The 12,320-nt window shown below is 43.2% G+C and overlaps 1 protein-coding gene across 1 annotated transcript in view; it reads left to right on the top strand.

Moving 5' to 3' along the window:
• THSD7B (thrombospondin type 1 domain containing 7B) overlaps positions 1-12,320 on the top strand; it is a 594,761-nt gene that overhangs the window by 510,741 nt on the left and 71,700 nt on the right. Inside the window, 1 exon segment of the mRNA XM_040440450.1 lies at positions 3,365-3,506. Within this exon segment, the coding sequence (XP_040296384.1) occupies positions 3,365-3,506 (142 nt within the window).

Genomic DNA, 12,320 nt, shown 5'->3' with positions numbered 1-12,320 from the left:
ATTACCCAGGCTGTATACTCCCCTATTGGACCCTGTTCTCCTTTTATAGTGTCAAATAATTCCTCCCTATTCTTTCCCTACACTTCTAATTATTTTTCCCTAAACTTCTATTCAGCCAAAAAAATGTTTTAGTCTTTTCTACCACTTTCCCTAGCACCTGCTGACGTCTGTCCCTGCACTAATCACACTGCAAAATGGCTGAATCAAAGATAGCTGAGGCTATTTATAGGGCTGTGACATCACACGGGCTAGCTAGCTGCTGATTGGCTGCATGCGTGGCATTGTGGGTGATCCCTCGTTCCCAGAGTTCTTTGCTCCATGTCCTAACATGTGCAGCAGAAAAAATGCGATTCGTCACCACAAAGCGTGAGGAAATTCGGTGGGAATCGAATTTTTCCTGATATTCGGATCGAATTCCACTTCGTCAACTTCGATTCGCTTATCTATAGTGGCACCCATAGTGTCTGGTGCCCCTGTAAATACCCATGCGGTGCTCTCACAGTCATTGAAAGAAATCTGTTCATATCACATTTCGGCTCCATATTGAAGCTACTGTACGTCTGGAGGACTTTCGTATATATACGCCTGTCACCGACAGCTCTGATATATGCCACAGTATAGGCATATATTGTGCCAGAGTGGAGATTGCCACCACCCACAAAGTCACAACTACTACTCAAATCCTCCACGCACACCTCCTGGGCTACTGCATGAACAGACCCTAAGAGCTACATGTTCTGCTTTGCTTGTGTGCCACAGTAGATCTGGCCTTAGAGTCATGGACACAGAAGCTAAGCTGAACACTGACTTTACTGAGAGATGGACGGATTGCAGCGCAAGTAATAGTAGGAGGACACATGCAACAAAACCTGGGATCATCAGTAATAGATACCGCGTTGGCATACCCAGTTTGATACCAGCCATTTTGCTAAGGGAGGGGACCCATTCTTTCCCGTATCGGTTCTACTAATGTCTCTATAGTAACTTTAATTTTCAGATTTGCACTTTTAATATTAGGTCTCAGTTCTGACACCTCCCATCCTGGAATCGTGCTGAAGTCTCCTGCGCGCTTTAATCATTACTTTGATCGATCTAATTAAACTACTTGAGGGTGAAAGTGAAATACAGTTCTGTAGAGAACTATGGCGAGAATCTGCTGACATGTACTAGACACGGGGACATTTAGATGGCAGATAAAGGCCAATTAGCCGCGGTGTCCGTCCATAGCGGTTATTAATAGGTTCTCTCAGTAAAAATTACTTCACTGTTGTTTTTGGACTCGTATTCGTAGGATGCAGACCCCTATTCCTCTAGATAATGAGCTATTCCTTTTAGCAGAAATTTAATAAAACCCATCCAATTTCCTGTTTATTTGGTAGTGAGTTTGCTGTTTTTTTTCTCATTTATTTGCGCTTATCAGTCTGGAGTAATTCGTCGAGCTGCCGGCATTGAACGAGGGAGCGCGGGAAGTTAATTAGTCACCAGAGGACGTACAATGAAATGTAGGATAGTGAATTATTGACAGACATTTAATAACTGTCAGCCCAGGCTGCACCGGGCACCGGTTATTGGAAAGTAAATGTGCGTGGAAATGACGGCAAGGCTTTAATAAACATATTTTTTATTAACAAAGAAAATTATTTTAAAAAAATAGAAAGTAAAGCAAAAGGTTTGCATCAAAGGCACGCACAGAAATTACAGCGCCCTGCTCTCCACCGCAGGCTCTCCTACACCACTGTAACACTGTAATCCATAATCCAAAGAAAAATGCGTCTACGCATTTCAGACCTCTCATGACTTAGGTCATGACTAAGGACCTAACCAGAGAGGTGCGAAACGCGCAGATGCAGTTTTTTTGGATTATGGATTTTATCTGCACCATGTAATATTTAATAAAGATTGTTACTTTTTGGAGAAGCTGGACCTTTTCATAATTTGTTAATTTTATTGCATGAAAAACTTTTATTAATATTTTTGGGCAATGTTTTCATTGGTACAATTTTTGTAGTACAAGTTTTTAGCTGCTGTTTATTAAAAAAATATATATATATTTCCGCCACAGTTTTTTTTTTTTAAGTGATAGGGTGTGGTACTGTAGTACCAATCATGTATTTTTTTCATTTGTAATAACAATGGGCCTGATATAGTTAAAAAGGTGATTTTTGTTATTGATTTTTTTTTCTAGTTCTTCAAGGTGACTTGAATATTAAATTGGGTCTGGTAAAATACACTGTAATACTTCTGTACAGCCTATTAGGCCCTGCCTCTGCACTAAGATGGCAGACCTGGAGGTCGTGATTAGACCCTTAGCAGTTATAGCAACCTATTAGCACCCGGGGGTGGGGGGGGGGGAAGGTGCTGACGCGTTGACAAAGGAAGCCCCTTAACTGTCTCTTGCCACTTAGATGCTGCCTTTTGCCACTTAGATGATGCATCTATCACTAAGTTGGCAACGACTTCCTGACAGCACCGTGCATGTACAGCAGATATCGAGAAGGGGTTAATGATCTGGCTTTCTACAGCCACCTCTCAGTGCATATAGGTTTAAAGAGCTAGAATTGAACTCTATGAGTGTGCATACATTTTTATGCTGTAACCTCTCTCTAGTGGTGGCTGTAGGGGGCCACTGTGATTAGTATCACTGTAAGCAATAATTACACCCCCTATCTTTTTGGGTCTCATAACAGTCACGATCCCTGCCTCTAAATAAGGTAAGTCACCGCCTTAAGTTTTCATCTGTTTTAGTTTACAATGTATGTCTTTTTTTTTCTGTGAAATTAGGTGGTCATTAAAAATGTCCAATTGTTTTGCTCCTACAGCTCCTATGCAGACAATGTGTCTCCATGGTAACAGACAACAATCAAACTGTGTAGTCTGATCCTGTACTCATATTCCCTCCCATCTGAATTTGTTTAGATCTTCAAGGGAGTTGTTGAAACAAAATGATACAACATTTCTAATTAAGACCTATTGCAAAGTTGCTTCACTTTTCACTTCAATTGGTTTTGAAGGTGTTTGTGGCCTTTAAGAGCAAGGAGCCCATATATTGGTCTTGCACAGGGGCAGTCTGTGTTGTCACCCAGCTTTCCTAGACTCCTGATCAGCTAGTTTTGCTAGAATACATACATTTGGCAATATGAATTCTAGGACATATGAGCAATTAAAATTATTCAAATTCTGTCCTGTGTTTTTGATGTAACATGTTTCTCGACTGCAGCTTGTCTAATTGGCGCCCGATCTCCGCATGACAATCTCAGGTTGGGTCAGCATCTGTGAAATTTGCTTCTGCAGATATCCGTCATGCGAGGGCCTGAGATGCAGCATTCATGATATTAACCATCTTCTCCTCTGCTTTTCCCATCAGTCATGCGACATCAACTCTACGAGGTCAAGGACGAGATTTCCACTGAGAATTCCGACTGACGGGAAGACTTGTCCTGAGGATGTGGAGACTGAGCTCTGTGTCCTGAACAGTAATTGTTTCCACTACCAGTATAATGTCACAGGTACGAGCGCACCTTTCGGATATTATAATCTGTACTGCAGCCTAATAAATCCCTCCAGAGGGATCTAGAGTCCACCAGAGTGACAAGTACTTTGGATGTGACCTTATATTATTCATTCATTTTTGGTCTTACTTTCATCAGATTTGTGTTGCTTACATACAGGGATTTATACAGTAAATGTTACCATATAATGAACTGATCTCCAGGCAAAGCTGATGGGTAGAGATCCCTTATACTGAGATGAATGTGTAACCCGTGTACCGGGGTGGGCTCCCCAGGATAAAAGGAAAGCAACCCCAACACCAGCTTTTGCCAGAACAGAATTTTACTTAAATGTGGCAATAAACACAACCACAAATGCTGGGAACATACAATCAATTTACATACACCCAGTCTGAAGGCTGAGACCCTTGTGTTGCACAGCACGGCGCCATCCAATGGATGAAGGAGAAAAATGAAATAATTTACCTGCTGGCGGGCACAACTAAACTGCCACACCTTACCTGTTATTACCCTAAAAACAAGAACCACTGTATAGGTGTGTGTTACGGGCTTTCCTGCGGTGCAGCACAACAGCTTACAATCTTAACAAGTTCTACAGTATTCCCCCTCCCATAACTGGTCCTGTAGCACGTGCCTGAGCATTCCTCCTAAGCAAGAAAACACCAGCCTGGCTTAAGTTCGTAAGAATTTTATCAATGTGAAATGTTGCTTTAAAGGGGTTCTACAGTTTGTTTTAACTGATGATCTATCCTCTGGATAAAGCATCAGCATCTGACCGGCGGGAGTCCGACACCCGGGACCCCCGCCGATCAGCTGTTTGAGAAAGCAGCGGCGCTCCAGCAGCGCCGCGGCCTTCTCACTGTTTACCGCAGGCCCAGTGACGTCACGACTAGTATCAACTGGCCTGGGCGGGGCTAAGCTCCATTCAAGTGAACGGAGCTTAGCCTTGCCCAGGCCAGTTGATATTAGTCCAGAGGACAGATCATCAGTTAAAACAAACTGTAGAACCCCTTTGAGTTATGAAGTCCTTGAAATGAACAGGAGTAACACTTGTGGCAAACAGAAACCTTAACTAACTAACTAACTAACTACAGGCCTGGTCTCAGTCTCTAGGCGCTAACACTGTGATGAGGTGCGTGCACGATCTTACCGACCCAGGTCTATTTTGCATCCGCTGGTGACTCTGAACAGAACAAACGCCTCTCCAACAAGCATGCGGTACCGCAGTGTATGTTGCTTTGTTCCCCTGCTCTCATCAGCATTCCTGGCCGCAATCTTTCTTCTTCTGGACAGGATTAGGGACTTGAACATGATCATCTTCACTTAGCTGCAGCTCTGGTATCTGTGGGATGCTCTCACACCTCGATGTCGTCAGATTCTCTGCTCACACAGTTCCTTAGTTTCACCTCCCTTTAAGATGACTGCTCTCTTTTCTCTTCCTCTCCTGGCTCTGTGTGTAACCCAACCTCTCTCATATAGTACATGACAATATATTTCTAACAAAGCTATAACCAGTCCTGTACCTCACATGGATCCAGAGATCTCCACATTCATTGCCCTGCTAGATTATCTTCAGGCTGGTAGCTCAGGGGTGTGTCCTTTCTTCTGCAGCTCTCTTTCTTGTCACAGCTCAGGGGTGTGTCCTTTCTTCTGCAGCTCTCTTTCTTGTCACAGCTCAGGGGTGTGTCCTTTCTTCTGCAGCTCTCTTCCTGTTATAGCTCAGGGGTGTGTCCTTTCTTCTGCAGCTCTCTTCCTGTCACAGCTCAGGGCGGGTGTACATTCTGCTGCTGCTCTCTCCCTGTAACTGACACAGCTTCTAACAATAGATATGGCTGGTTGCGGTTAAAGGATGGAACTGAGCATGTGTGACCACCCCAGTAGGTAAATGTGGATGTTACTATACAGATTTGTGGAAAATAGATAGATATAGCATGGATTAAATAGAAATTAGATGGATAGACAGACAGATATGAGATAGATAGGTAGATAGATAGATAGATAGATAGATAGATAACATCCACCTCTATGCATTATACATAGCTCTACCACAGTCTCTGTACTTCAATCCAGACAGCTTTGAGATCCTACAGAGGAAAGCCACCCACTTCCAGGCCCTGGGCAATGGTCTTATCTATGGAGACCTCAGAACAGGGAAGAAGAGAAACTACCTGACCACTGACGGAAACCTCTATATATTCAGAGCAGACACTGACTGTGACAGCTCAGTGCATGCAGAGAGGAACAGCTATGACGGCACAGTTAATAAGAGTGGCAGAAAACTGCTGAACTTTTATCGAAGCCCCGGACTTTGTATTTTCAATGGCCACACCAATGGAGATTCTCTTGATAGACATATCCTAAATTACCTTGTAGGCAGGAGTGTGGTAGACTATGCCATCACAGACATGGACCCAACAAATGTTGGTGGCTTCATAGTCACCCCACAAACACACCTGTCAGACCACAACCAACTGCTCCTATACATTAAATCAACATGCAAACAACCTTCACAAACACCGCAGCAGACCAGCTTCTTCAGCCTTCCTCTAACTTTTAATATAGTCTAAGATGTCGTCCAAAATACACAGAGAACATAAACAGACCAGGGATCTATGAGATGCTCCATAGCTTCCATAATAAGATATATGAGCTGAACCCAGAAGGAGTAAATCTCGCGGTAAAAGACCATGGCAGAAATGTCCGACCTCAAAAGACACAACAACAAGAGGCCAAGAAAGCAACAACCCAACCGTTGGTTTGACTGGGAGTGAAAAGATGTAAGGAAGGTTCTAAGAATGGTCTCAAATAGAAAACATTCAGACCTGAACAACCCCAGTCCGAGGGAAGCCTACTACACCATACAATGGCAATGCAAAACCATACTCCGAAAGAAAAAACAAGATGACATCTCAACCAAGTTCCTCCAACTTCCAAGATGCTCTCCAGGACAACTCTCGGAACTATGGAACCTCATGAAAACAAACTGTAAGAACAACAACATCCCAAACAGCAACATCTGGTTCCAAGACATCCTGAAGGAGGACCAAAGCCCAAAACAAAAAGAAATCAAGAAAAAATTGAAGGATATGGAGAAAAAAAAATCAAAGATTTTCCTAACCCTCTGGATAAACCAATCACACTGCAGTAGATAACAGAGAGGATGTCATTGATAAAGAGTAAAAAATCCAGTGGCTTCTTCCAGAAATTATAAAATACGCCGGGTATCCAGGCCACAATAGTAAAACCTTTCAAAGTTGTGCTGAGTGTTGGCTACTTCCCCGAGAGCTGGAAGAAGGCCTCATAACACCCATACACAAGAGCAGAGACAGATACAACTCAGCCAACTATCCAGGGCTAGGTGTCAGCAGCAACCTGGGGAAACTCTTCAATAGCATCCTGAATAAGAGGGTCCTCAGCTTCCTCACCCAGCACAAAGTCTTCAGCAAAAGCCAAGCAGGCTTCATGCCAAACCACTGCACCACAAACGACATCTATATTCTGCAAGGCCTCATCAAGAGCCATGTGCACAATACAAAGCATGGAAAGATCTATGCCTTTTCTGTGGACTTTATGAAGGCCTTTTGACTCAGTGTGGCACCAAGGCCTATTCCTGAAACTTCTGGAAAGCGGAATAGGAGGAAAAACATATGATGTCATCAGAAACTCCTACACTGAGAACAGATGCAGCATGAAGGTACATGGGAGGAAAATGGCTTATTTCTAGCAAAGCAGAGGAGTCAGACAGGGTTGCAGCCTCAGTCCAAACTTCAATATCTACATCAATGAGCTGGCGGCAGCTCTGGAGTCCTCCTCGGCACCAGGTATCACCCTCCATGACACCCAGGTGAAATTTCTGCTTTATGCAGATAACCTTCTGCTACTATTACCAACCGACCAGACTGGTCAAAGTAGGACCCTGGGCCAACAGAAATATTCCACCAAGAATTCTGCAAACACCCTTTCCAGGTCCGTCGGAGCACCTCTAACAGTGCCTGTTGATCAGAGCTGTTTCCACTATATCTTGCTGTCCAGAAGAGGGCGCTATTATTCAGAGACCATCTACATAGCAGCAGTACCAGCTTCTACTGCAGCGTTTGGGCCGCAGAGGCGCGCTTGAGTGTGGGTAGCTGGTTGGGTTTAGTAGTTGGTACTCACGGTTTAGCAGAGCTCCCTAGGACAGCGAGCAGTGATGGGAAGGAAGGCACCCGATTCCTTCAGGGCACACTCTGGTGTTGAGGGATCTCCTGCCAGATGTTGGTTGAGGTGCCCTTGATGGTATAGGATTTAAGGTGCAGGGAAGGCATGGTCCCTGATGTTGTGACGCCAGCACCCTTGGATGCAAATGAGGTGGTAAAATAAAGAGGAGTCCATTTGAATACATAAATGGAACATTTAGTGTGAATCACTTGCCTTGAGGTAGATGTACAGATTTTTGCAATGCAAAGCGGTAGTTGTAATCCATTCAAAGGACATCAGAAGTTAGTTGTATCTGTAATCCTAATAACAGGCTCTTGGTGAGCTTTGGACTCTGGTCACACTCAGGCTGTTGTAACTTCTGGCTGACTGTCTGTCTTCCAGGTGTGAGTATACATCAATATACGTCTCTGTCTCACACGGCCGGCACATATATTTTGCCTTCCTGGCTCACTCACAATTTCCAATAGTACGTTCACACTATCCATAGAGGAATGCGGCTCCAAATACAGCTTGTACCTACTATAACTGTAGATTGTGAACAGGCACCGTAGGCTATCTTCTGTCTCACATTGGGTGCTAATGGATTCCATAGGCTGAGGCAACAATCTCATCTCCACTAGTCTCTCCTTATACTTAATACTCTGGGTTTCTGTTATTTATTTCTTGAGGCCTACCCTTGGTCTGCGCACAACTCAGAGGGGTAGCTACTTGTCAGATTACTTGACTTCTGAAGGTTTTAGAGTCCAGCATTAGCTTTGGTTGGCCAACTCCCTTGTCTGACTCTGCGGTCTGACTGAGGCATCAGGATTTTTGGGTCTGACTTGGGATTATCTTCCCTTGGCTGCAGACTAAACTTCCCCAGACCATATTTTACTGACTGCACTGAACTGCTCTCAACTGCCAACTGCCTAGCATCTGGAGCAACAACATAAGAACATCACATAAGCTGACAGTATACCAGAGCCTGCAGGGGGAGTACAAACTGGCTCCATATCTGAAGAAACTCCCCATCCTCAGAGACCAACAGATCTTGAGCCGCTACAGACTGAGTGCCCACAGCCTGCTCATCTGATCCGGGCAGCACCAACAGAATTACAAACCTAGGGAAAGCAGACTGTTCCAGCAGTGCGACCAGGAGGCCATGGATGATGAGGCTCTCTTTCTGGTGCGGTGCCCCAAATACTCAGCAGTGAGGGACAATCACTTTGGGAGACTGTCTGATCTCTGCCCAAACGTCACCTCCATGGAGGAGCAAGAGAGACACTCTATACTGCTGGGGGAAGAGAACACAGCGGCCATAGCAGCACAATATGTCAGTGCCTGCCATAGACTGAGAGGAGCGTGATATGTCATGGGCTCCTGTACACCTACCCTGAAAGTGTCCCTATCCCCATCCCATTTATTTCCCACTTGCTTTAATGCTAATATGGAATTAGTCCTGCCAATAAAGTTATAGATTTGAGATAGATGATGGATGGATAGATAGATAGATAGATAGATAGATAGATAGATAGATAGATAGATAGATAGATAGATAGGAGAATGATTGATAGATATATAGATAGATACATTTTAGAGATACACTTATGACTCCCTACATAAATGTTATATAAATACTGATGATATTGGATCTTTTACACATTCTTTATCCTTACTAGCACATTGCCCCTTCCTGTCAGTAATGTAAGACTTAACTGTCTGTAGCAATATATTTCTTGAACCTATAAAACCAGTGTAATTTTCCCTCTCAGTATATAGTCATTAACTGGTTTAATGATGCACCGGCAGAAGAATTATTAATTGTATATTTCACGGGCCCATAAATACACTGACTTCACGCATCATTACTTGTGGACTTTGGCACATTAATATTTGTCCACATCTCAACAAGTTTGCTAAGAGAAAACTTTGAAACTTCTAATCCCAAAGTATAAGGCTACTTTCACATTCGTCATAGGATCTCAATAGCGGGGGAATAACGCTTCCGTTTTGTCCCCATTCATTGTCAATAGGGACAAAGCTTAACTGAACGAAACTGAATGCACCAGAATGCATTCCGTTCCGTTTGGTTGCGTCCCCTTAGTGGACAGAATAACGCTGCATAGCGCTGCATCTATCTATCCATTTTCTCGGACACAATAGAAAACGGATCCGTCCCCCATTGACTTTCAATAGTGTTCATGACATAGAGATGAGCGAATTTATGAAAAGTTTAATTCGGCTGATTCGCCGAATTTTACAAAAAAATTTGCTTTCTGACGAATTACTTCATCACGAAGCGCATTTTTTTGTAAGCAGCGGGTGCAATGACAGGGAGCTGCGATAGCGCTGCCGTCCCGTCATTGTACCCCTCAGATGCCGTATTCAGACATGATCGTGGCATCTGAGTGTAAGAACAGTGTGAAATTAACATAATTATTTTTTTTTAATCAAACTTACTGCCTCCATTTGCTCGCAACGGGCCGGCCGCCGCCATCTTGCTTGAAGGTCTGGAGCGAAATCCTGCGCGGCGCGAGATTACGTCATCAAGCCAGCTGGTGTGGTGATGTCATAAGTCACCACGTACGAGATTTCAGCCGAGATCTTCAATCAAGATGGCGGCAGCCGGCCCGTCACGAGCAAATGGAGGAGGTAAGTATGCATTGGTCCGGAGGGGATCATTGACTTCTATGAGAGAGTTTTTTAGGCATGCTCTGTGACCAGTGCAGAGGTCATTGTACGAGGAAAGAATAGATAAAATTTGACAATCACCTATTGTGAGTGGTGGATCCTGTCTTATCACTACACAGAGGTGATCTCATTACAGGCAGGATGACAGATAAGCAGGTAACTTCAGTAAGGCCTGTATTACAGCAACAGATTATCTGACCGATTTCCTGATGGCCAATAACACACAGACGTTTTGTTATACACACCAACTATTGGTCTGATTGGACAGATATTGGTCAGATAATCTGTTGGTGTCATACAGGCCTAAAGTGATCTGTACAGACCCAAGAAGTGGAGCCTATTATTAGGCTTAGCGGCCAGTGGGAAAACTGTAGGATTTCGTTTTTTTTGTTTAAATATAGATAGTGACATGGAAAATTAAAAATATCATCATCAAAAAAATTATAAAAAAATATGTTAAATATAAAAATGTGATTATCTCCCATCTATAATCTCTGATTGCATTCAGCTGCACAGCCAATGGAGAAAATAGCTGTGATAGGGTCTTTTGGACCCAGCCTCTCCCATCAGGGTTGCCAACCAGAATTTTTTCTTTTTTCTGGACAACTTATACCAAAATCACGGACAGCCACTATTTTTTACAGACAAATTGGAAAACCATTTTAAATGCTAAAGATTGTAAGTAGCAAATTTCTATAGCTCAATATACTGATAAGAGCTGTAAAACCACAATAATTTACACCAAAATAATCTAGTCGTGTACCAGCAGCCTCAAAAAAATCACGGACACATCCATTTTTTTCACGGACACAGGAAAAACAATTTGCCTATTTTTATGGACTGTCCAGAAATTTCTGTACCGTTGTCTCCCATCAATAATGGCTGATAACAGGGAACAATAGATTTGGATGCTGCGTTACATTTTTAACTTTGCCCCCAAACGTGAATGTAATATTTCAATAACCTTCCGACGATCTCGAGCTCCATGCACTAATCAAACAAAAGCCATCCGTTTTTTTTTTTCTTCACATTGAAATATTCTCAGACATTTCTTGCTTTTGACAATGTAAAAACAGACATTTAATTAAAATGCAAATGACTGCATTCAATTTCATTATAAAACAATGATAAAATGTAATTAATTTTGGTGGAAATTTATGTAATTGCTTAATTACGGGACTATTCCATCCATTACCATCCACTGTAATATTTACTATGATATTCCCATGCGGCTTCTGTCGCTATCCGGCGATAGGATTTATTTTTTTGGGGGAATCGGTTCCAGTGACAGCAAGAGATCTGAGTTTGTTGGCCATAGAAGCCAATCGGAGCTGAGCTTTCATTTTGTATTCTGCTCTTGAAAAATTAAAGCTGCGCTGTGATTGGTTGCTGTTTACAACATATCCTGGGACATTTACGCCCCACCCTGGGACCTCCCAGCCAAAAAACTCCCACTTTGAGGTCAATTTAAATAAGCTCCACCCCTCCCGCGAACCATATTTTTTCCCCAGGGCTATTGGCTACTATGCTTAGAAGTGGTTTACTGATTGGTTATGAAGTCCATGGCACTAGGCACAGGCCCGCCAGATATAGACCGCTATGATTTAAAGGACAGCTCCACTGTGATGAAGTTATACCTTCATTCCTTAACATTGAATGTTGGCTTCCAACCTCCATATTTCTTCCAGAAATCGCGATGATGTCAGGCCTTTGGGTCTAAGTGAGATACACGACTGTTTGGTAATAGCCATATGTCATCTAGAGCGGACAGGAAGTGGCTTAGAAAACCTCTGAGTGACAACAGGCCACACAGGGAGATGGAGTCTTGCTGTTGTCACTTAGTGAGTGCATTGACTGTTGCTAGGCAACATCCAGAGTAAATTTAGGCAGATATCTTCTAATAAGGCCCCTCCTCCTGGTACTGATTTGGTTGCTTGGGCTTCT

This window comes from Bufo bufo, chromosome 7 (genome assembly GCF_905171765.1).
Source record: "Bufo bufo chromosome 7, aBufBuf1.1, whole genome shotgun sequence".
Taxonomy (NCBI): Eukaryota; Metazoa; Chordata; class Amphibia; order Anura; family Bufonidae; genus Bufo; species Bufo bufo.
The sequence above is the reverse complement of the archived record's forward strand: the minus strand, read 5'-3'. Positions and strand labels throughout refer to the sequence as shown.